The following is a 25,611-nucleotide window of genomic DNA, read 5'->3' as shown; positions in this document are numbered from 1 at the left end:
GCCCCGCATGCTGTGGGCCGCTTTCTCACGTGGAGGCTACCGTGGCCCGCAGGAAGTGGCGGGGAGAGCAGATGGGATGGTAGTGACTCGGTGGTGACCACTCTTCCTGCCCGTCTTCTTGGCAGGACTGCTGCTTGTGCTCATTGCGAGGAGGAGCCCTGCAGAGAGCCAATGACGACAGGTGAGTTCCCTGGGCTCTGAAGCCGAGTGTGGGCACACCGCCAGGGCAGTGGCTGTCGTCGGTGTGACTGAGGAGGATTTGGGAAGCACGTTGTTTGGGGCTGAAATAGCATCTCCAAGACTAATTTTAAGGATGGGAAGCCGAGCAGTCCCAGAACTTTCCAACCCGAGCTTCCCCTCTGAGGCAGCCTTGTACGTAACGTCCTCCTTTTGGAGGAGCTAAGATGGACTCACGAGGGTACGAAGACCCTGTGAAGATGATGCGGGGGCTTCGTGGCGGAAGTGAGGACAGTTACCTTGTTACAGCTGGGGCTGGTACAGAGGTGGCCACGGCTGTGAGCTAGTGAGCCCTTCCTGCAGGCAGACTCCCTGGTTGTTCGGAATGAGGGCGACTGTCCTTAAGAAGGACAGTGGGACATTGAGGAGAGCCCAGCCATGCCTACCCACTACTCAGTCGATTCTACAGAGGGTTCTGGGTACTCAGCCCACAGCTGGGCTTCTTGGCCGTCCGGCAGCCCGCTTTCACTGAGCTGAATTTTTGTGCTTCGTCATGGCTCAGTGGTTCAGAGGTAGAAATAAATGTAAGGTGAATGAGGTTTTCGCCCTGAAGACCGGCTGCTTAGGGGAGAGTACTCCCAGGTCGTTGGGGAACCAGCAGTGAAGACCCTGCTTCCAGCTAAAATCCTGTGGGAACTTAAAGCACACACACCGCCTGGCATCCTGCCTCACAGGAATCCCCTTCATGCTGTTCCAGATAGATGGCTGCTTTGCTTGCCACTTCCACTCCTCTAAAGGCACTTGCTGCCGTGACTTGAGGTCACCGTGTTCCTCAGAATTGCAAGATAGTGCTGTTAAAGTTCTTCCTTTTTTGCAATGCAAAGGGCTCTGCTTGCACCTCCCACCTTTACCTCATGATCCTTGGTCTGCCCTCCAGGGGCACGCAAGACAAACCTGTTCCCACTCACACACTGCAGGTGGCTTCCACGCAGCCCCGACGCTGTCTGTCGTAGGTTTTCACGTGGCTTGATCCTGGGAGTTTTCACCATCTTAGTTAATCTCATCTTGGTGCGTGTCAGTTTCCCCAAATGCCCAGAACTTACTTTAATAATTCTCTAAGGATGTCCGTTGAACAGACCTCTCAGAGTAAGTGGGGCTAGGGCCAGACCTTAAAGAGTGAGTCTCAGGTGGAGGAAGGGAGCAGAAGGGAGAGGTCACGGCCCGGGGAAAGGTCTGGGCAAAGGCCTGGAGGGGGAGGGCTGGGATTACCGGCACATTGGAGCGCAGCTGGAGATATTTTGAGGAAGTGCCCAGGTCCTCTGGTAAAAGAGGTGTGTATGGGGCTCTCTAATTTATTCTCACTCCCTGGAACCTGCCACACGCAATTAGCTGTGGCTCTGTTCCTGTTGCAACAGGCGGTGAGTGAGTGTGTCAGAAGTGTGACCCTGCGCTGACCTGGGACGTTGTGGTGGGGACCTTCTTCCACTTCCTCAGCGTGGAGATGCTTCTGGTCTTACCTCACTGGGTCCCAGGAACTTGCTGGGAAGTCCAGTGGTCACGCTGGGTAAGGGAGGAAACGCTATAGACAGGCCCATGTTAGAAGAGAAGGCCACAGGGCCTTGGAGCTGGAGGGGGGCTGAGGTGGCCTTTGCCTTTTGGCAGGTGGGTCCATGTCTCATGTGCAGTGGCGATTCTGGAAGCGAGATTTGTCAACATTGCAGAAAGAAGTCCAGTGGATGTGAGCAAAATTCCCCTGCCCCGCTTCAAACTGGTAAGCAGAAAGAGATGGGCCTGTGATCCTACATTCTTTCCCTGTTTCCGAGTCTCTGGATAGAGGGGAACATAGCGTTTAGGAGGGCATCGCCTGGTTGACCCAGTGGCCATCCTTTACCCCTCAGTTTTGGTCATGGTTTATGATTCTCCCCCTCCGGTTAAAACTACTTAGTGAGGATGCCTGTGACCGGACACGAGATTAACAGAGGGTGCGTGTACCCTCGTGTTTTGGGAAGGGGGTGGGCTCTTGCTCATAGGGCTCTGTGCGTTTGGGTGCGGGTACAGTAGAGGAGACCATCCTAGTTCCCAGAATCATTGGCCTGCTTCTCCTGTGTTGTAGAAATGTGTCTTCTGTAAGAAACGGAGGAAAAGAACTGCTGGCTGCTGTGTGCAGTGTTCTCATGGCCGTTGCCCAACTGCCTTCCACGTGAGCTGTGCTCAGGCTGCAGGCGTGATGATGCAGCCAGATGACTGGCCTTTTGTTGTCTTTATTACCTGCTTTCGGCACAAGATCCCTAATTTGGAGGTGAGGAGGGCGCCATTCTAGAGTCCTCTCGACGGTTTCCAGGATCATTTTCTCTGCAGGCTCTCCATTTATTGTGTCAGCAAGTATTTCCTCAAGCGCTGTGCTTCTTGGAGACTGCTAATGAGTGTGGGATTAGGAGATGGCCCCTGTCCATCCTCTACTTCCTGCTTTGTGCTTCCTAATCCAGTGGAACCAACTGCTTGTGGTTGATTCCTTGTTTGCCTCTCCTCCTGGATAAACTCCTTGAGGGTCCATGGCTTGTTAATCTGGGTGTCTCTATACTTAACACAGTGTCAGGGACATCGCAGAAGCTCTGTAAATGTTGTGAACTGATGGGAAGAAGAGTTAACCATTAACCCCCATACAGTAGTCATTTTTGCACTTCTCTGAACGGTGAAGCTTAAATGGGTCTTAAACAGTAAGTAGGAATTGTGAGCAGGAGGGCAGTCAAGTCTTCAGAAACAGAATGAGCGAGTCTCAGGAGAAGGAACGTGTGAGACTGGTTCTGGGAACGTGGCAGGGGATGGTACTGGAAAGGCAGGCAGTGCCAGAGGATTAAGGCCCTGGACTGCCACACTTAGGGGTTTGACGTCTCTTCCGCTAGGTAAGGGGAACTTTTCCAATATTATGATTTTGAGCTATATGTTTTTTTAACAGTTACTCTGGTGGTGGTTTGCAGAAAAGATTGAAGGAATAAGAATTTGAGGCCGGGAGACCAGTTAGCCTAGGCAAGAAGTGAGGTCTGAAATGGGAACACAGAGGGAGAGCTTTACGGTCACAGCCAATGCTGGGATCCTACAGTGGGTAGACTGATGGGGTTTGTTGGCTGCCATGGGGAGAGGATGGAGAAAGAAGAAGAGGAAGGGGTGAGGGCGTGTGAATTCAAGATGACTCAGGCCACTCCCTTAAAGGTGGAAGGGATGCTAATATGGTGTTAACTGCGACCAGGAACTGAGATGGGGCAGGGCTGTTTTGCAGAGGAAAGTGGGGGAGATAATAATGAGGGAAAGACCTGTAGACTCTGAGGTCGCTGGAACATTCTGATTGAGGTACCAGGAGGCAGCTAGATTAGCTGGATTAAGATTTGGATATTATCAGCCTTTAACAGCATAATTAAACCTAATTCCCGTTAGAAACTGGACTCTGGAGATTCCTAGTATAAGGAGCAGATAGATGGTGGAGCAGGAAGCAGCGAAAGCAGCTGAGAAGCAGAGAGACGTGGAGAGAAGGAGAGCCCCGCAGCCAGCAGAGGCTGAGGAGGGCCACGTGCTGTCAGGAAGACAGGACTGGTGGCGTCATCACTGTGCACCCCAAACCGGGGGTCCCGTGGGTAGTCAGGTCAGAAGCCAGAGTGCCACCAGTGAATTACAGTCCAGTGGAGGAGACGCCGATGAAGGCTTGTCAACAGTGTGGTGAAAACAATCATAAAAGGAAGGACACAGTAGAGCACCAGCCCAGAGGACAGACTGTCCTCCACCAAGGAAAGGGCCCTGTTGGCTGACTGGATTCCCCTTTTTCATTAAAGATGTTCTACTGAGCACAAGAGGTGGGCGGAGGTGGGTTAGGAGCTTAGGAAGAGGGAAAAATAGTCGATATGGGAATGAGGAATAAAAGCTTGAGGTACCATTGAGTCCTGGCTGTGGTAAGGAGGTAGGAGCTTTGTGTTGGAACAGGATAGTGATTTGGTGATGATCATTAGCCCCCCATGCCCTCACATTGGCAGCTGTAGATGGCTGGTGCTATGAGGAAACGGGGTACTGTTGAGTATTTCTTTCACTGATTCATTCTTCACATACTTACTGGGCATCTGCTACATGTCAGGCACAGTTTCAGGTGCTCGGAACATGCTGGTGAACAAGACAACAGTGCCTGCCCTCCTGCTGCATTTAGTGTAGTTGAAAGACACGTAGAAACAAGTAAATGTACAGTGTATCAAACGAGGAGAAGTGCCGGCATAAGAGTAAAGCTGTATATGGGAATGGAGGAGGAGAGGTAGGAAGGTTGTCCATAAGTGGACACTTGGATGTGAGGGAGCCAGTGTGCAGATAACTGTGGAAAGAGCCTTTCTGGTAGAGGGAACAGAGGCACAAAGACCCTGAGGTGGGAACACGCTTGGCACGCATGCTCAGAGGACAGAAGGGAGGTCAGCATGGCTGGGGCACAGAGCTTGGGCAGCTTGGGGAGGGGCGGTTGGACACAAGACCACCAGATGCTCTGTGATTTCATTTGCATCAAGGACAAGTTCAGAATGAGAAGAAGGGTGATGTGAGGGCCCCAGAGATGGCAGAGCTGTGGAGCTGTGTATAGTATGCAGCGGAGGACATCCAGGGAACCTCAGTCTTTGTGCCCTGGCCCTGAGGGTAGAGCTGGTGCTAAGATCTGTGTGGAGCATTGTGTGGGGACCCTGGGCCTCAGATCACCTGTTGAACGTCCACCTTGATGTATGTCTAAACTATGTGAATTAGTAGGTGCTGTTTGGTCAGCTCCTCGAAACAGTAGGGAAGTCACAAGAGTCTGTTTTGGGAGTTTGTGGTGAGACAGGATGGTAAAGGACCAGTTGTGGACTGGGAATGAGGGAGGAGCTATATTTATGGGGAAAATATGACACTAGGTTCTTCCGTGTCCTGGCTGGGGTGTGGACATCTGGAAAGACCTGTTTCAGCTCCCATCTCCTACTCCTTTTTACTTTTCCATTCTCACGCTTATCTTTCCCTGGTAAAGAGGAGCCAACTGATCTTGGTCCCCATTTGCTAGGCCTGTCCGCTCAATGTGGGCATAACCCAAGCCTCTGTTTTTTCCAGCGTGCCAAAGGGGCCTTGCAGAGCATCACTGCGGGCCAGAAGGTCATTAGCAAGCACAAGAATGGGCGCTTCTACCAGTGTGAGGTGGTAAGGCTCACCACGGAGACCTTCTATGAAGTCAACTTTGATGACGGCTCCTTCAGCGACAATCTCTATCCCGAGGACATAGTGGTAATGTCTGCAAGGAGCTTCATGGGCATTTTGGGGCGGGGGAGTTTCTTGGTCTGACTGGCAGACTGGCTGTGGGCCTGCCTGCTTTTTCTATCCAGGCCCATGGTCCCATCATTCGGCCCCCAAACAGAAAGAAGTGTTTGTACTGGTCTTTCTGTACAAAGAATGTTGTGTGCCTCTAGGGTACCCTGCTTCCTCTAGAAGCTTGTAGGAATTGGTGTTTTTTGCAGTTCTTTGAAACATACTTGTATTTTAGTCTAAACTGCCCTTGAAGGTGTTCTGGTGCAGTGGAAGAAGCCCAGGCTTTGGAATCAGTCCAATGTGCCAGTACCAGCTTCACTGCTTAGTAGCTGTGTGATTTTAGGAGAATTAGCCAATTATCTCTTTTGTACCATGCCCTCTTAGTAGATTTATGGAATTTGCTTTTGGTTCTTTACAGTTGATGCCTTTGGGGGCTGAATAGAAACTGCTTGGAGATACCCCTGGCCTGCTTGTGTTATCAATACCTGAGACACTGGGGGCCCTGCCTGGACTCAATCCTAGGTTTCCTGGCTCTGGACTCAGCACTCAGTTCAGGTTTCCCCTGTCCATCGTCCGTCCGTCCGTCCGTCCGTCCTCATCCCCACCCCCCCACCCCCACTCCCACCCCAACCCCAACCTTTTCATGTTAGACCGAGCACCAGCCTAGTGGAATGAAGCCACTTCTTCCTTAAACAACAGGTATTTCCCACGTCTCTACCACGTTAGCAACTTAGTTGCTAAAAGTACATTCATTAGTTGTGAGGCAGACTTCCATGTAGTGAAGGTGGTATCAGTAGTGTTTGTGGCAGTAGACTAGCTATGCTTTATTAAGCTCTTCCAGTTTGCCAGACACTAGGCTAAGTACTTTACTCGGGTATCTCGGTCACTTCTCATACCAACTCTGAGAAGCAGGTGGTATCTCTAACTTAGAGAACACTGATCTCAGGACTCTTATAGAAGTTACTGAGGATGCCAAAGAGCTTGTATTTTTGTGGGTTATGTCTATCGATATTTGCTCATTAGAAATTAAAACTGAGGTGAATTGATTTGAAATAATCCATTTTTTAACGAAAAATTATTTTAAGTAAAACAAAAAATATTAGAAGAGTGCCACTCTTCTACAATTTTGCAAACCTTTTTAACATCACATCTTCAGTTTGTTGCAATATATTGTTTTGGTTAAAGTATGTGAAGAAAACTCGGTCTCACACAGATATGCAATTGAAAAAGTGAGGAGTAAAATTTAAGTAGCCTTTCAGATGATTGTGGTCATCCTGCTTTGATACTACACCAAACCTCAACGAGTGGTAGTTTCTTAAAAGTTAGCTGCAGTGTAGACTCTGAAGGCAGCTTGGTGAACATACCTTCTTACATTAACGTTCTTTGGTCTGTCTTGCACTGAGAATGGCTCTTTCACTCGTGCGTGATTTTGCACCATCATCCATATTGGTGCAATGGGCTATGCAGATCTTCCAGATGTTGTTAAATTTTATTAGACAATTCCAAAAAAATCACTTTCATTTGTAGCACTAAGCTCAGAAAAATCTTTAAATTTTAGGGAGCTTCAAGCTCATGGTGGTGACACAACTTTTCTGAAATTGTAATTTGTGCTTGAAAGCTTAGGTGTTATCATTGGCAGTATACTGTCAGTCCATTTTCCTCGAAGTGACAGGCTCACTTCATTCATTTTCAAGAAGATGTCTGCCAGTACCCAAGTCTGAATAACCACAGTTTGTCTGTCAGTCATTTTTTTCAAATAAAGCTGGTGTTTCATGAAAAAAGCAGTTACTTTTTACAACTCAAACAGTTACAGCATGCTTTTCCTCAAGACAACCATCATGCTTCAGCGTGTAGCAGAAGTGTCTTTTGAGTACTTACACATGTACTCAAAGATTGAGGTTTAACACAAAAATTTTTTCTGCTTCATCAAGGGACGTTGTTATGTGAAACCAGGTTTTTTTCTTTTGCTCCTAAATCATGAGTACACAGTGGTTAAGAATGCAGTAACAAGTAGTAGAGCTTAGGGCCATTGCCTCAATTTGTGCTGAGGCGCCAGCAGTTGCACCCATGTTAGGTGTTATACCATCACTGGAAGTGTCTGCGCAGCGAAAGAGGCTAATGTTTTAATATTATTGTGAAAACCATCGTGCTCTCACAAGTTCCCTGCAAGTGGCTCAGGAACCCCCGCTAAGATCTGCAGACCATACTTTGAGAACTGCTATTATAGTAAAACTGAATAGCCGAGAACTTAAGTGATTTATCAAAGATCACATATTTGGCTAGTTAAAACTTCCACTTCAGATTCTTTTGGGGGCAGTACTTTCTACTTAGTTGTTGAATTCATACACGATATAGTTGCTGAGTACCTGTCAATAATGAGTTGGCAATACAGTATAGAGCCATTTCTATTCAGTAAGTGAATTGGCGTGTAGAACCTTCCTAACTCTTGTCATGTAGTGGAATTGGTAGGAGCAGTTGGAATATCACAGCATTTTAGACTCTCTGCCCTACTTCTGCTCCAACATGTACTTTTTTGGGCCATGTCTGCAAGGACCTTCTCCAGGTCTACCCATCAGACCTTTCATTCGGCTGCCATGAACATGTTCATACACTGACCTCCCACTATATACCAAGCCCTCTGCTGGGAATGCAGCAAGGACTCCACCCATCCTTAGGGTTCCCCCGTCTGCAGGGAGTAAAAGTCCTAAAGTTTTTTGCCAAGTCCCGTGGTAGGTGGTCTTTTATTACCTTTCCTTCAAAAAAAAAGGTTAAGAACCCTTTTCTTTCCTTTTTTAAAAAAATTTATTTGTTTGTATTTATTTATTTATTTTTGGCTGCGTTGGGTCTTTGTTGCTGCACGCGGGCTTTCTCTAGTTACGGCGAGCAGGGGCTACTCTTCGTTGTGGTGTGCAGGCTTCTCATTGCGGTGGCTTCTCTTGTTGCGGAGCACGGGCTCTAGGCGCGTGGGCTTCGGTAGTTGTGGCACGTGAGCTCAGTAGTTGTGGCTCGTGAGCTCTAGAGCGCAGGCTCAGTAGTTGTGGCGCAGGGGCTTAGTTGCTCCACGGCATGTGGGATCTTCCCGGACCAGGGCTCGAACCTGTGTCCTCTGCATTGGCAGGCGGATTCTTGACCACTGCGCCACCAGGGAAGTCCTAAGAACCCTTTTCTTAAAATAGTTGAGTAAAGTTTGAGTATTTCTTCCTGGTAGAGCCCTGTCCCCTAGTCCCTTAGAGAGACAGTTGAAGGAACATGAGAAGGACTCTTGATCATGGCACATGTCTTTTACATTTATTAAGTTTATTATGGCTGCTTTTTTCTGTCACCTAGAAGCAGCAGCAGCCAGCAGAGATAACGGGGTGGACTTGGACTTAGCAGGTCTCTCAGGTGGACCTTCCTTTCACCTTTCTTCCTTAATGTTCCCTCAGAGTCAGGACTGTCTCCAGTTGGGTCCTCCTGCCGAAGGGGAAGTAGTCCAAGTGAGATGGACAGACGGCCAAGTCTATGGAGCCAAGTTTGTGGCCTCTCATCCCATCCAGATGTACCAGGTAACCAAAGGCTTTTGTTGGGGATGGGGAAGGGGGCCTGATTAATTCAGTGTTTCCTCTTGAGCAAGAGGAAGTCTTTGCTCTTGGGAGAGCTAAGGAAGTGGTCCCCAGCCTTTTTGGCACCAGGGACACCGGTTTCGTGGAAGACAGTTTTCCATGGACGGGGATGGGGGTGGGCGTGTTTCAGGCGGTAACGCGAGCGGTGGGGAGCGGCAGATGAAGCTTCGCTCGCTCGCCCACCGCTCACCTCCTGCTGTGCGGCCCAGTTCCTAACAGGCCAGGGACTGGCACCAGCCTGCGGCCCGGGGGTTGGGGACTGCTGAGCCAAGGGATCAGTGACAACCCTTTTCAGAGCTAGGGGCTGCCCTGTGTCCAGTCTGCCAGGTATGGCTTCAAACATGGCAGGCCTTACTTCAGTGTTCTTAACCCTTCCTGTGACTGCAGGAAATGGCCCCTGTGCGTGATGGATCAGGGAGAGAGTCAGGGATATCTTAGCTAAAGGCCTTTGTTTCCTTGGTAGGTGGAGTTTGAGGATGGCTCACAGCTTGTGGTTAAGAGAGATGACGTGTACACGCTGGATGAAGAGCTTCCCAAGAGAGTCAAGTCTAGACTGGTGAGTGTGTGCTTTCTGTGTGCCCTTGGTTCCCCTCTGGGAGGGAGGGAACGAAGCAAGGATGTGTCCCTTTGTTTTTTTTCTTCGGGGTGGTTGGCCATAAAGTACTCATTTGGCTTGCCTATTCTTCTGTAGTCAGTAGCCTCAGACATGCGCTTCAATGAGATTTTCACAGAGAAGGAAGTTAAGCAGGAAAAGAAACGGCAACGAGTTATCAACTCAAGATACCGGGAAGATTACATTGAGCCTGCACTATACCGGGCCATCATGGAGTAGGTGCTTCCAGCGGCCAGGAGAGTCCCAGCCGCCGAGGCGAAAGCACTCTGGGGTTCCACAGCACAGCAGACACTTGGAACTCTGAAGTCTCTAAAAGTGAACTGTAAAATGAAAAGGAATGAAATAACCGACCCCATCATTTTCTCACCCCACCCTCATCGCATTCCACTGTAATGAAACGACAAGCCGTACTTGGACATGTGGCAGCAGCCGCTGATCTCCCAGCTGATGGGCTGAGCACTGGAACGCTGTGGCTGCATGGGCCCCAGTCTGTAATGGGGTCGACTGTGCTGGCTGGGCTGGTTGCCCTGTTCCTGGCCTTGGACTTAGCTTCCTAATGATCACCTGCACCAACTAGGCAGAGGTGCTGGTGCTTGCCCCCTCCCCCTTTTTGTATTTATGTGTGTGTGTGTGTGTGTGTGTGTATGTATGTGCGTATGTATGTTTGGTCTGGACCAGCTTCTGCCAGCCCCTGGCCTTTACTTTCTTCCTTGCCTATCCAGGGCAACAAAAATGTGAAATTCTGCCCTCAGCTGAACTTAGTAAGGGCCCCTGGGGGTTGGCTGGAGATGGCTGTGGCATCTGTTTGTCTCTGGAACTGCCTCAAGAGAGTGCTGGCAAAGCTGCAGTGATGAGATGCTAAGGAGTTAACGCCACCTCTTTGCCTTCTCTTGAAGGAGAAGATAGGGGTAACCTGGGCGTGTGCCCATATCACTCTAGGCACAGACCCCTGTGGACAGTATTAAAGGGTGTGGGTGGGGAATACTCTGAAGGGGGATCTAATGATGGAAGCAGGCAGAGCCTGGCGGGTGAGTCTGTCAACAGAAAATTGGAATCATGCAGGGGCTGGGAGGGTTAAGGTGAACTGGGGCCACTGGAGGCCAGGGGGTGGGTTTAGATATGCCCCCTGGTGTGGGGGTGGGAGGGAGCTGATTTGGGAGTGGGGTGGGACTGGAGGGCAACACTGAAGGGGTTAAACAGGTTTTTGCTCCTTATGAATTTGTTTGCCTGGGCCCAGGGTTGGAGGGATTCACACTTATACCGTATGTATACAAGAATCAGATTTATAATACTTCCCCTTTTTTTGTTACGTATGAACGCTATAAACCAAATTATTTTGAAAACCGGTGCATCACCTTGTCCTTAGCAATAAAATGTGTTGAGCAGAGGATTGGCTGTGTCTGCCCCAAGGAGCCTGAGTGGCCCAGGGTCAGGCCGGGAGTGTATCTAGAGTCATAGGCTCTGGAGCAGGGCCATGCATTTTAAGAAGACTCAGTAAGGCAGGATCTAGGAAGCCCTCCTAAAGAGATGGGCTCCTTGTCAAGTTCTGGTCCTGTGGCTCTGTATGGTGGGACCTGGGAAGTAGAGGCACCTCTGGCCGTGAGTACCTCCTTTTGCTTCTCTGGCCCTAGAGATGGGAAGGAAGAGGTAATAGATGAAGGACCAGACCACTTCACAACTTGTAGAACTGAGTTTGATCTCTCTCATCTCGACCCCACTTGTTAACTTCATTGAGCAGGTGTAAGTTTATGCCAGTGTCTGTTCCATAAAAATGGTAGAACCAGCTTGAAAGAAGGCAGTACATTTTAGGTGCTTGAAAAGCAAGGGATTGACAACCCCTTCCCCCAACCCCGTGCATGCTTCCCTTAGGTCCTGAAGCTGTTCTGAGTTGCCTGTAGTTGGTGAGACGCTTCCCCGGAGGAAGACCCGGTCCCTTTGACCCCCATTGGGTTCCTGAGGTCCAGGTGGACAAGGCTAGAGCAGCAGCAGCAGCAGGGGGTGGGGGGGCAGTGAACTGGGCACAGCAGAGCTGTTCAGCTGGTCTTGGACAGCCAGGCACTAGGTCCTATTTCTTGGCTCCTGCCAGGTGCGGGAGAATCTTGGGTCAGCTCAGCAACTCAATGCTTCTTTGTGTCCTGGGGCTTGGGAGGTGGCTGCCACCTCTGGTGTCTGATTGTGGGGGAAGGGAGGAGCAGCAGGTCTCAAAGATACTTTTCTTTGCCAGTTCCCTCCTGGGGCCAAGAAAGGGAGGTTGAATTTTTTGTCCAGCACCCAAGGATTCCCAGGTGAGCGTGGACACAGCCAGGCCTTAATGGATTGGCAAGCCCTGGGAGCACACATCTTTGGAGGGAAGAAACACTTCCCCAGACTTGGCAGGGTCCCAGACCTCCCTACCTTTCACTGACCCTACCATCCCCAGCCCTGCTGAAGGACAGGCAGGGTAGTCCCTTCTGTAACCCCAACAGAGTTCTTGCTCAACGGCTGACTATTTTTCTAGAAACTTCCACGTTTTGTTTTGGTCAAATGTAATAACCCCCTGGGAAACTGAAGTTTAAAGAGGTGATGAGAGTCTCAAGTCCCACGGAACAGGCCCTCCTGCCTGCAGTCAGGCCCAGGCCTCAGTGGACTGACTGACTCCAGGGAAGCGTGCACCAGCTTGTCTTAGGCTCCCCTCAGAAGCCTTTTGATGGGGGCAAATTGCCCTCCTTTGGTGAGGCAGCGTCTTTGGGTGGGCAACCAAGGATCACAGCCGGACAGTTCCTCCTCTCTTCCGTAACTCCCCTCGGGGGAATTACGTTTTAAATTGTGCCCCAGTAGGGTGGGAGAAAAGCTGGGACCTCCGGAGCTGAAAAGGGTAGAAGAGATGGGGCGGAGTGGTCCTGTGCCCGGAATAAAAAGAGGCTCTAAAGTAGTAATAAGGACAGCCAGCGACCGCTGTCCACCCAACTCCACAGGATTGAGCAGGGTCGCCCAGCCCGTGGAGATCCACAGCCTTGGGTCTCAGCCTGGCTCCAGGCGGATGCCTGCGTCCCTCGGTGTGGAATGACCGTGTACCCCCGTCCCTCGCACGGCCGAGGAAACAGGCTCTCGAGGGATCATCTCGGTGGACAGCAAGCCCTGCGGCCGTCAGAGGTCCGCATCCCAGACGCGCGCCCTGCGGGGCGTGAAGCCGGGGGAGGATTCCTCAAGGCGGCGGATAGGCTCCGGGGAGCCGAGGGGTGGGCGTCGGCGCGGAGCCAGCAGGCCGGGCCCGCTGGACCCACGCCCTGAACCGCCAGCAGCCCGAGTCCCGGCAGGCGCGCGAGGCGGACGGGCCAGAAAACTCGGGGGTCCAGTGTCTAGTGGGCCGCTTTGGGCTTGCGCCCGCTCTCTGCCTGCAGTGCAGCCCCGCATTGGTCAGCCCGGCGCCCCGCCCGGCTCCCGCGCGCCGATTGGCCGCGGATGCCCAACCCCCGGTGAGGGCGCTGAGGCGGAGAGTGGGATTGGTGGTCCCGTCGTCCACGGGTCGGGGTCGCGGCCGCGCGCTCCGCCCGCCGCTGCGTCCCCACTATGGCGGCGCCCAGGCGGCCCACCGCGACTTGGGCGCCCGCCGGGGTCCCCCGCGGCTGCCGCCGCCGCATTCGCCGTCGCCCCCGCCTTCCCGGCAGCATCGGGCCGGGCACCGCCTCCCCCCTGCCTCCCTCTCCGCTGCGGTAAGGACCGGTCTTGCGCGCGTCGGGGCGGGCAGTCACCACGGCTAACGGTCGCCGCCGCCCCTCCCCTCCCCCGCCGCTCGCGGTCGCCGGGTTGGTGGGGTGCGGAGCCCGCGCGTGCTGGTGCTGGGGAAGGAAGGGTCGGGCGCGGCCCAGCAGTCTCCGAATAACGAAGTCTGGCTCGGACTGGGGGCTCGGGCCGGGAGTCCGGTCCCTGGGAGACCTCGCCTGGGTAGGGGCTGCCAGGCCTCGGGGGAGAGGACGGCTGGACCCGGGCCGAGCAGTCTGAGGTCACCTGCGCGCGAGACCCCGCAGCGCTGCGCACCTTGGCGCAGAGGAAGGACCTGGTCAGGCGGGCCTTCGCTATGGGAAGAGGGAGGAAAAGTGGAAAACCTGAGTGAGAATCAGCAGCGTACGGGTAGTGGCTGTCATTGCTTATTGCTCTACCAGCCGCCAGATGTTCCGGTGACTGAGGTCTATTTTACTGACAAAGTACGCCTCTTGCTTCCTTTTCTCTGGCACTTCTCCCCATTGTTTGCCCTGTGATTTTGTTTGCAGGAGGAAATGACTTAGTGATGAGAGCAGGTTTGATTAGGATAGTCTCCCACGAACATTTTGAGTTCCTTTTTGCAACAGTGCTCGTTTTTATGATTCCTTAATAGACCTCACTTATGTTTGTGTTTCCCGCACATAGGAGGAAGGAGAGAAACGTGTGAACTGACTCAGTGCAATTAATTGAGAGCGGGACCAATGAAGGCAGCTGTTATTTTGTTAAAAACAAAAACAAAACAAAACAAAAAAAACAACAAAAGCTTACAAACTTTTCTATGGATACACTTTGAATTAACTATACTATAGCTAGTTGAACAGGAAGTAGAAAAAAAGCACTTACTGGTTTCAAGAAAATAAATAGACCTCATGGAAAATTAGGTTATTTCTAAGTCAGAATCACCTTCGAGTGATGATCATTTAACTGTTGGGTATACCTTCAAGTCAAAAGGATTAAAAGGAAGCTGTCACAAAAATTTATGACCGAAATAGTATTTTCAAATTATCTCTTAAGGCAATAGCAGCTCCTAAGATTAAAGATTCTTAACTCAAGGATATTTTGAAGTATTAAGTGATGAATCTCCCTATTTCACATGTCTAAATGTCTAATCAGAGTTTAATAAAAGTAAATTATTAATGAGAAAAGAAGTTGTGCATATTCTTAGAGACTAAGTGACTTTGGATTATCAATAAAGTGTCTATCGAGTACATATTGTGTGCAAGGCAGTGCAACTGTGGGGACCTCACGACCTGTATTGTATGAGACTTGTTCTCATGGGCCTATGAGATGGTTGTGGGGATAAAGGGCACACAAGAAAATGATCACTAATAAAATGGTCTCTAGAATTCTAAGATAGTAGGTCTATGAAAATTCTAGAAAAGGAGAAATCCATGTGTTTGAGGAAGATTTCACAGGAGAGCTGAGGCTTGAGTTGAGCCATGAATGGGTAGGCCTGGGTGATGAAGAGGAAGGAGAAGTGAGGAAATGAGAACGTGAGGATGGGAAAGGTGGCAGGGGAGAACCCAAAACTCTCATGGGTAGTTCCAGGGGGTTCTTATTAGAAAAAGTGGGAGATGAGGTTATACAAAAAAGGCAGGTTGATGGCATCAAATCAGGAAGTAACTTTGTCCTGGGTGGAGCAAAGGGTAAACAAGTAGTAGTACTTCAGATGAAACTGGAGCTAGCTATTAGAAAAATAGACAGTAGCACTTTATTTGCCCTTGTCACTTTTCTGAGTAACCTTAGCTATTTAGAATAATGGTCCTCTCAGCTACCCAGGATCTGCACCTCAAGAATCATTCTTGCCTTTCTTTTTTTTCCCCCTTGTATTAAGTTGGTTGCCAGGTCTTGTTGCTACTGCCTCCACACTATGTCTAACTTCTTTCTGTTCCCACTGTCATCACACTGATTTGGGGCCATTGATACCATTCCCTCGAATTACTGCAGAAACCCCCTAGCTTCCCCCCCCCCACCCCTTCCATCTGTCTTGTGTACTGTCATCACTTGCAGGTATCTCAATTCCCCAGCCTAGACTTTTATTTATTTTTTTTGGCTGAGTTGGGTCTTTGTTGTTATGTGCGGGCTGCGCACGGGCTTTCTCTAGTTGCAGCGAGCAGGGTCTACTCTTCGTTGTGGTAAGCGGGCTTCGCATTGCGGTGGTTTCTCGTTGCAGAGCACGGGCTCTAGGCGCGCGGGCTTCAGTAGTTGTGGCGCACGGGCTTAGTTGCTCCGCGGCATGGGGGATCTTCCCGGACCAGGACTCGAACCCGTGTCCCCTGCATTGGCAGGTGGATTCTTAACCACTGTGCCACCAGGGAAGCCCCAGCCTAGACTTTTAATGGCTTCCTACCGTCTGTTGAATTAAGCACAGACCAGCCTAGCCTGGGCAATATGGGTAAACTCATTTCTTGCCATTCCCTGAGATTTTATTATATTTTCCAAGTTTGTGGAACTATTTGCTCTTTGTTGCTGTCGTGCTCCCTGTCTTTGCTCATGTTGCTTTTTCTATCCTAAATGACCCCCTTGAATCTCTAATTGTTGGTTCTCACCCATGTTTCAGGGCCATTTGATTGGAACTCTCTTTGTGAAGCTTTTCTATACTTTTCTCCCTATCTAGATGGGGCTTGTTTCTCCTTTAAACCATTATAACACTAGAATCTGCCTTTTTGCCCCAATTGCCAACCTAAGACTGAAGCTTTTTCAAGCCATGGGCCATCTTCTTCATTATCTAGCACAGTGTTTTGTACATAGGAGGTACTTGGCAAATATATTTTATATTGAACATAGCTTTGAACCAGGATAGATGCAAAGAAAATACTTTGTGCAAACAAAATGGCCATCATAAAATCTGTAAATGAAGTTACTTATGTGAGATAATTTATTACTGAGAGAGCTGGTGTATTGGTCTGTATAGCTTGGATTAGGCTTCATTAACAAAAACCCTTAAGACTTCAGTGGCTTAACAGAACAAAAGTGGACATTCATGCCACATGTCCAGCATGATGCACAGGTAACTCTCCTCCTCTCAGTCACTCAGGGACCCATGCTGATGGAAACTCCATCTTAATATGGTGTTTCCATGATCATTTTGATGGAGTGGAAGATGGTGATCAAGGGACACTGGACTTTCAAGTTTCCATCCTGAAGTGGCACCTGTCACTTTCATTTCCATATCATTGGCTAAAGCAAGTCATATGGCCATGCCTAACTTTAAAGAAGGGCAAGGAATTGCTGTCTTAGCATGTGCCTGGAAAGCAAAGAGCCAGAAGTAACTGTTGAACAGCAGTAATGACTGCTACATCTTCTTTGAGTGTCACGGCCCATGGAAGATTAGAGGTAGCAAAATCAGATGGGCTACTAGAGAGAAACACATTGACAGTAGCAAGAAATAATAGCTCTAACTAGGCATGGAATGAGGGTGGATTGGGAAGTCAGAACTCCATTACAAGCACAGTAATGCTTGTAATGTAACAGGCCGAGGCTGTTGGTACGAGGGCAATCAGTGATTTTCCAGTCATGGCACAGTCATTCCTGAGGGCATCACTATTTTACAGCACCCTCAGTGATGAACACAGAAATAGTCCTGAGGCATCCACAGAAAGTTAAATTATATTCAAGATACACAATTTAAAAAGCAAGGAAGTGTGTAATAACTCAAGTTACATTTTCACTTGAATGGTTAAAATAAAAAGGATCCTAGTTCAACCTTACTGGTTTAATTGGGTTTAATTGAGGCTGTAAAACTTTGGCGTTTGGGGAGGAGATTTCACTTTTAACAAAGAAAGTGAAAACTGGGTTGAAATCTTGCTTCTGCCATTGATTGTCTAACATTGAGCAAGTGTCTGATTCTGGAGTCCGAGTTGCATCATCAGTGAAATGCATAGGGTGGTTATGAGTTCACTTTATGTAAAGTGCTTTGCCCAGTACCTAGTTCAAGGTAAGGACTGATGATTATGATTATAGCAGCAGCATCAGGATTTGAAGAAACCTTGAGAAATCAGGTAAGGAAATCTCAGGATTTCCCCAGATTTTCCTACCTTTTTCCACTTCCTTGGCATCCTGTCACACCTTTTTTATTTTCACATTTATCCTATTTTATTTTGCTTGGTTGTATATGTGTCTGGGTCTTCCACTGTACTAGGCCCTCTAGTCATCCCACAAGTAGCTATTGAGCATGAGCTCTCTGCTAACCTCTGTGCTGGGTTATGACATTACAAATACAAAAGGCATATCCCGGGCCTCAAAGAGCCTTTAGTCTGGTAGGCCCAGAAACCAGTGAACTGGCAGTTAGAATACACTGTAACGGGCTATGTTTGAGGGTCCTGTGGGATCTCCTAAAAAGAGAATCTGATGTCACACAGGGAATGTAAATAATGGTTTTCCAGAGAAGCTCACACCTACCTAAGTCTTGGATCACTAGTTAGTAGCTGGGTAGATGTGGGTTTAAAAGGCTTTTCAGGCAGGAAACCTTGTGTATAATGGCCTAGAAACACGAGAGAGTGTGGCTGCATCCTGAAGATGCTTGAAAGGCAGGGGAATAGGGTATGTTTGGGGAGTGTGTGGAGGCTGCAGAAGTTAGACTGAAGGCTTGTGAGTTCAGGAGTTTATTGTGATGAGGAGGAGGAACCACTGAAGGATTTAAAGGTAGGAAATGACTTTATCAGCTTTGCCTTTTAGGAAGATCAGTGTGTGTGGAGGCAGCAGAGGAGTGAATGTCCTGTTTCCCTGACATGGGAAGTTCTGAGGTTTGCAACCGTAGTGCCATGTCTGCTACAGGGTCATAAAATATTATGGATGAAGAGAGCTTAGAATGAGGTGAGGCTGGAGGGAAGGTTACCATTTAGGCTACTGCAGTAATAGGAAGGGTGTGTCCATGTCCTGCCTGGGGGTAGAGGAGAGTCAGCAGACCAAAATTTCCATCATGGCTTCACCAGTTTCTAAGGTGTGGCCTTGGGCAGGCTTCAGAACCTCTTGTGTACTCTCAGTTTTCAAATTGGTAAATTGGGGATTAAAATACCTACCTTGCAAGGTTCTGAGAATTTGAGCAAATAGATGTAAAAAGCCTGCTCCTGTACTATTAGATACATAAGGGACCTCTTATCATAAAAATAATAGTTTTAAGATTTTTAAAAATTAATTAATTAAGTAAGTAAGTAATTTTTGGCTGTGTCGGGTCTTAGTTGCAGCATGCTGGGATCTTTTGTTGTGGCGTGCGGGCTCCAGAGTGCGTGGGCTCTGTAGTTGTGGTGCATGGGCTCGGGCTTAGTTGCTCCACGGCATGTGGGATCTTAGTTCCCTGACCAGGGATCGAACCCATGTCCCCTGCATTGGAAGGTGGATTTTTTCACTGGACCACCAGGGAAGTCCCAGTTTTAAGATTCTTAATGCTTAGTATATTCCCTGGTTCACAATAGGTGATCGTTAGCCTAAAATCATCTGCCAACACTGTGGTTTTATTTATACATCCTTTTTTTTAATTTATTTTTTTATTTTTGGCTGTGTTGGGTCTTTGTTGCTGTGCGTGGGCTTTCTCTAGTTGTGGTGAGCAGGGGCTACTCTTCATTGCGGTGCGTGGGCTTCTCATTGCGGTGGCTTCTCTTGTTGCAGAGCACAGGCTCTAGGTGCGCGGGCTTCAGTAGTTGTGGCACGTGGGCTCAGTAGTTGTGGCTTGCGGGCTCTAGAGTGCAGGCTCAGTAGTTTTGGCGCACGGGCTTAGTTGCTCCACGGCATGTGGGATCTTCCCGGACCAGGGCTCGAACCAGTGTCCCCTGCATTGGCAGGCAGATTCTTAACCACTGCGCAACAGTGATGATGGTCTGGGCGGGTTGGGCATGAGAGAATTATCCTGAGATCAAGAAGGGAAGAGTTGGTTGATATGAATATCATACCAATTTAAACATTCTTTAAATGTCAACAAATTATATATGGTCATTCAGCCGTTCCCAGCCCTCACCCAGAAGTGACATATGCACGTGTGCATACACTCTTGTCACTGATGTTATAATGTGCTCACTGCTTGGGCTGCTAAAATGTATGCACTTCTCCTTCAGCGTGTCATCATCGTTGTTGACTGTGTCCCCCTGAAATTTTGCTCCTCCTCAGTCTTCTTCTGAAATGTTTGTAAAGATGATAATGGGGCTTTAATTCCAATTTGTTTTCCTTTAGGTTCCGCCTGGTCATCCTGGTTGACAGGAGTTCCTTCCCTGTGAACTTCTGCACAACTTATGTTATTCTGATTAAATGTTATCTACTGCCTTGTCTTATCATTATTTGTCTATATGTCAGTAAATTCCCCTTTTCCTTGATGTTAGTTTTCTTTACAAAATAATGGAAAGATGGCATGTTTATGTGTTTTTGACATGACTTAAAACCCACAGAAACCTTGTGTTTGAAATATGTTAAACAGGTTAGAATATTCTGTTCCTAAGTTTTCAAAGTATATGGCAGTGATTTTCAGAGTTTTTGATCTCAGGACCCCTTTATAAGTTATAAAAATTATTGAAACCCCAAAGAACTTTCATTTTATGGGTTTTGTCTATTGATATTTAATATATTAAAAATTACTGAGAAAATTTTAAGTCACAGGAATACACAAGCACGCATTCCATTAGCTGTGAGGACAGTGATATAGTCACATGTCATCATATGTTATGTAGCCTCTGGAAAACTGTGCTGGACCCTTGGTGAGAGAAAAAGAGTGAACAGGGCAAATAATGTCTGAGAATTACTGTGAAAACAGTTTTAAACTCGTGGATCTGAAACTGTGCACCTCAGATTGAGACTTGAACCCACGTGCTGGGACTCAAACCCAGCGTAAACCCAGATTGGGACTTGAACTCATGCGGCTGGTACTCGAACCCACGTGGCCAGGACTCGAACCCGGCCAGAATCCACAGTCTTCCAACTGAGATTACACACTGGTTTCAGGACTTAATGAAACTCAGGTTCTTGATGTCTCATCGCAGAAAGAATTCAGTGAGAGACAAAGTGATAGGTAAGAGTGGGTTTATTTAGAGGGAAACACTCCACAGACAGAGTGTGGGCCATCTCAGAAGGTGAGAAAGGCACCAGGGTATGGGGTTGTCAGTTTTTATAGGGGTGGATAATTTCATAGGCTAATGAGTGGGAGGAGTATTCCAGCTATTTCAGGAAGGGGAAGGGATTTCCAGGAATTGGGCCACTGCCCACTTTTTAATCCTTGTGGTTGGTCTTGGAACTGTCATGGCGCCTGTGGGTGTGTCATTTAGCTTGCTGATGTGTTACAGTGAGTGTATACTGAGGCTCAAGGTCTAGTGGAAGTCGACTTGTCCGCCATCTTGGACCCATTTGGTTCTAATCAGTTTATGTCATGTTCTAGGGCTATGTCATTCTTTCAGAGGTTGTGCCCTGCCCCCTTCCCTCCTGTTTCAGATCCACTGAAAGGGTATTGGGGACTGTCTGGGGTCCTTGGACCACAGTTTGAGAACTGCTGGCATGTAGATATGAGAGTTTTTATAAATGACACTTTTACATCTTTTTGGCAACAAAATAACATAAGGATGGAAACACTGCCAAACATCTGTTTTCAAAATGCACTCAACGTATTTTCTTTTTTTTTTTTTTTTTTAACATTTTAAATTTTATTTATTTATTTTTGGCTGTGTTGGGTCTTCGTTTCTGTGCGAGGGCTTTCTCTAGTTGTGGCAAGTGGGGGCCACTCTTCATCGCGGTGCGCGGGCCTCTCACTATCGTGGCCTCTCTTGTTGCGGAGCACAGGCTCCAGACGCGCAGGCTCAGTAGTTGTGGCTCATGGGCCCAGTTGCTCCGCGGCATGTGGGATCTTCCCAGACCAGGGCTCGAACCTGTGTCCCCTGCATTAGCAGGCAGATTCTCAACCACTGCGCCACCAGGGAAGCCCTCAACGTATTTTCTTTAAAAACAAACAAACAAACAAAACTAGTTTCTAGCTTTTGTGAAGACATGTTCTTCACCTTGAAAGGACAGATGTGTGTATTTTTGGAAAATCTTCTAGGTGCCATACTATTAACAGACATTTGCCATCCCAGAAAAGTTTAGCAAACTTGGAACACCAGTATGTTTGTAAAAGAAGAATATACAACTGCTCTTTAAGTTCTGGAAGTCTTATACATGCTTGGCCAGATGATAACCAGAGAACTTCTTTGAGGCACAAGAGCTTCATGGTTACTCACCATCTCATTGTCAAGTTTAGTTATGATCCTATTTATTTAAAATAGGATCCAATTTTTATGAAATTAACCACATTGTTATCACTTAATGCATAAACTGCACTGCTTCACGAAGCAAATGGTAAGTAATGGTACCATTACCCCCCATGCTCTGGAACTTTCACACTTTTTGAGGCTTCTTCCTGAACCTCATATGCCCCAAGATGTCTGACATAGGGATTGTTTGAGGAGGCCAGTGTCCACTGAAATTAAATATCAGAAAAGTTTATAAACAGGAGTACTGGTGTTTTCTTTTGTTACCTTGGTGAATCTTTGTGTGCCTTTGAGATGTCTGTTCTCTCTGGCAGTGAATGGCCTGGGCTGTTACAACACCCTCTTCTTGCTCTTGCTTGGCCTTTTCCAGGCTGTCCTCTGTATTGCGACTCAAGTGATCTTTCTAAAATACAGGTATGACTATGTCATTTACTTACTCCCTTCACTGGTTCTCCATTGCCAGTGGGATAAATTTCAGACCCCTTAGCATGGCATCTGAAGCATCTCTACCTTTTTACTGCTTCAGCTTCTTCAACTGAAGCTTTTCTGAAACCTCACAGACAGTTATAAATTTCCACCACCTCATAATGTCTGTACCTGTTTAACTGCATGCATCACACTGTTCTCGAGGGCAGGTACCACACTGTGTTCCTACTGCTATACTCAAGTGTGTAATAATGGCTTCTGCCTGGACTGATAAGATGGCATAGCTTCCATCATGGTTCCAGCATAGTTATTCTGCAATATTATATTTTTTTCCTTGCCCTTTTTAAAAAAGGATATGAGCAGATAAACAATGTGGAACTACTACATAGGCCTAAGACATCTGAAGTCTCAGAGACATAATAGCAATGAAAGGGAACATTTATCTTGTGTTTTCTAATGATGTATTTTACACATACAGGAACAGAACAATATGATGATACCCATCACCAAATCTTAATATGCCATATTACGTCAGTTTTTGTTTTTGTTTTTTTTTAAGAAACAGAACATTACAGTTCCAGTAAAAGCCTCATGTATTTTTCCCTGGTCTCCTCCGTCCTTCACCAGAGAAAACACTATCTTGCATTTAAAGTTCTAAAATTCCCATTCATGTTTTTATGCTCTTGTGGTTTTGCTACATGTTGTGTGTCTATATACCATGCATAGCAGGGGCCAGCAGACAGGCCTGCAGGTTTTATTGGAACACAGCCATGTCCATGTTTAAGTATTGTTCTTGACTGCTTTTGTGCTGCAACCTTCTGTTTCCAGTTTTCTGGACATACTGCCATCTCCCAACCACCTTCAACACCAGTCCCCACCATTTTATCTCAGCTGGCCCAAAGCAAGGTCATCTTTTCAAATATTCCAGTTGAATTTTCTCAAGACTGATTGGAGTCAACTTTTCCAAATAAAGAATTATGTCTAGAAGCTTGTCCTCTGAACATACCATTAAAACAAATAATCAGAAACCCAATAAAACCAAGCATTAACAGCTCTTATTCAGAAAGGCTTTTTTTTGTGTGTTTGTAAAAACAGAAATGAACTAAAACATGCAAAACTGAAAGTTCTGTTTCCTTGGATTTTTACCCCTCTCCCCTAGGCTTTTTTCTCAGCTACTAATAAAGGGAACATCTGACCAGGGACAAAATCTTTTCAGTTTTACTCTTCTGCCTTCCATTTTTAAAACCTTGGTGTAGATATCTAATTTGTACTCAGAAAGTCACTGACTGCCCGTGTTACACAAGTCTAGGTCCAATCACGTGGTACTTTCAGCAGGTAGAGTTTAATGTAAGGATTATTAACTTTAACTGAATTGGAGTAACATGAGATTAGCTAATAAGTAGTAAAGAAATAAGCACTTGGAAAGATGCTCAACATCATTAGCCATCAGGGGAATGCAAATCAAAACCACAATGAGATACCGCTTCCTACCCACCCACTAGGATGGCTATAATCAAAAAGACAGATAATAAGGAGTGTTGGCACAGGTGTGGAGAAATCAGAGCTCTCATACACTGGTGGGAAAACAGTGGCATTTCCTCAAGTAGTTAAACATAGAGTTACTGTATGACGTGGGTATATTTCACTCCTACATATATACCCAAGAGAAATTAGAACTTATGTCCCTATAAAAATTTGTACATGAATATGCATTGCAGCATTATTCAGCCAAAAGGTGGAAACAGCCCACATGTCCATCAACTGACAAATGGATAAATAAAAGATGGTCCATATAATGGAATGTTATTTGGCAATAAAAAGCAATGAAGTACTGATGTACACAAACCTTAAAAACATTGTGCTAAGTGAAAGAAGCCTGTCACAAAGGACCACATATTGTTTGATTCCATTTATATGAAATATCTATAGACATTTGCCTGGTCTATAGAACAAAGTAGTTTAGTGGTTGCTTAGGGCTGGAGGTTTGTAGGGGATGACAGCTAAGGGGTGTGGGGAATCATTTCGGGGTAATAGAAATGTTCTAAAATTGATTGTGGTCATGTTTGCACAACTCTGAAAATACTAAAAGCCATCGAAAGGTATACTTTGAATGGGTGAATTGTATAGTGTGCGAATGATATCTCAATAACGCTGTCAAAAAGAAGTAAAGAGAACTCTAGAGAATATAGAAACAGATCCAAGCAGCAGCCGCCACCTCAGGGATGAGCTAGAGCGCTCAACAAAGAGCCCCCCAACCTGCCTCACACCCACCACAGGCTGAGATTCAGACTTTGGTGTAGTGGACATGACAGTGGCTCACTGGATTGCAGATGAGCCACTGTGATGCTGCATGGTGGAGCTTGCCAGAAATCTGCCGTCTTGGGTACTGGGGAAAGCTGTTTACAGAGAGACGTCTCACCAGAGGTACTCTGGTACAAAACTGCCCAAGAGAAGTGCTGAGGGCAGCTGTTGGCTGCTGCTCACTGCTGACTGCTGTCCACTGGAAAAGTCCTGTGTGCTGCAGGAGCCTACTGAGAGGAACACACTGGAACACACTAGAACCCAGAAGCCATGGCTTTCCAGCACCCTCTAGTGACAAAGCTTGACATCATGTCAACTAGCAAAAGGAAAATATTTAAAGGGCCCAGATCCATTTTCACGGAGCAAGCAAAAAGGATGAATTTGGAGCTAAGAGGCAATAAGTCTGTAATCTACACAGTGGGTAATCTGAACCTCAGCATACCCTTAGCTTTTTAATTCCCTTTGCAGATCTTCAGGTTATCCTTGCCACCTTGGTTACTGGGGCTCAGAGAAGCTGGGACTCTGTATTTTTGGGCCAACTTGCCCTCAGCCCAGTTCTCTCTGATTATCCATTTTTGCATATCTTTTTTTTTTGTTCTGTATGCTTGGTTCTCTTTTTCAGACACCAGTCATACCTGTGCTGGATCTCCTATGGCAATTATTGTATTTTTGTTTTTGTTTTTTGTTTGGGTTTGTTTTGGTAATCCTTTTAAACTTTTTATTCTTTTTCATTTTATCTTCCTCATTTTTTATCCCCCATGGCCTTCATGACTTACTGTGTTTTCAGCAGTTCTTAATTGTTCTCTTTCATTGAGGCTTTTGTTTTTGTGGTGGTGTTATTTTTCTTTCTTCACTTTTCCTGAGTGCTAATTTTACTTAAAAAATGTTGTTTCACTATTTTTTCCCTGAGGCTCTCCCTTTAATCTTGGCTCTTAGTTACCTCTTGTTTTATAGAGCCTTTTGGGGGTGGGTGTGGGGCTGGTAGAACCTTTGTTAATGATATGTATCCATCCTGTGACAAAGTTTTTTCTGTTGTGTGCTCTTCATTTACCACACTTCCCCTTGACCCTCCCCCTTCCTTTCTTCCACTTTTGTTTAGATTCTTCACTGGTTCTGTTTCATTTTTGTTCTGTACCATATAGCCTCTTCAAATGAAAAAAATTACATGACTGAAGTCAGATCATTTGGATTTGAATCCTCAGTCTGCCACTTACTAGCTCTATGATCTTAGATAAGATAA

General features: G+C 47.2%; 2 protein-coding genes and 1 long non-coding RNA gene across 8 annotated transcripts in view; 2 read left to right on the top strand and 1 right to left on the bottom strand.

Moving 5' to 3' along the window:
- Nucleotides 1-11,027, top strand: part of KDM4A (lysine demethylase 4A) — a 41,265-nt gene extending 30,238 nt beyond the window's left edge. For all 3 annotated transcript variants that reach the window (XM_082455022.1, XM_082455024.1, XM_082455023.1), the window contains 7 exons: nt 126-181; nt 1,840-1,948; nt 2,291-2,476; nt 5,278-5,448; nt 8,895-9,014; nt 9,535-9,627; nt 9,763-11,027. In XM_082455022.1, coding sequence (XP_082311148.1) covers nt 126-181; nt 1,840-1,948; nt 2,291-2,476; nt 5,278-5,448; nt 8,895-9,014; nt 9,535-9,627; nt 9,763-9,903 — 876 coding nt within the window. In that variant the 3' untranslated portion in view covers nt 9,904-11,027. The remainder of the gene's footprint in view (nt 1-125; nt 182-1,839; nt 1,949-2,290; nt 2,477-5,277; nt 5,449-8,894; nt 9,015-9,534; nt 9,628-9,762) is intronic.
- LOC309658057 overlaps nt 1-25,611 on the bottom strand; it is a 271,553-nt gene that overhangs the window by 211,221 nt on the left and 34,721 nt on the right. The window lies entirely within an intron of this gene.
- Nucleotides 13,239-25,611, top strand: part of ST3GAL3 (ST3 beta-galactoside alpha-2,3-sialyltransferase 3) — a 235,491-nt gene continuing 223,118 nt past the window's right edge. For all 4 annotated transcript variants that reach the window (XM_082455588.1, XM_082455586.1, XM_082455587.1 and 1 more), the window contains exon 1: nt 13,239-13,376. The gene's annotated coding sequence lies outside the window, so the exon portion shown is untranslated. The remainder of the gene's footprint in view (nt 13,377-25,611) is intronic.

The sequence above is a fragment of the Balaenoptera physalus genome (genome assembly GCF_965194825.1).
Source record: "Balaenoptera physalus genome assembly, chromosome: 1".
Lineage (NCBI taxonomy): Eukaryota > Metazoa > Chordata > Mammalia > Artiodactyla > Balaenopteridae > Balaenoptera > Balaenoptera physalus.
Note: the sequence above shows the minus strand (reverse complement) of the source record. Positions and strands in the feature narration are given on the sequence as shown.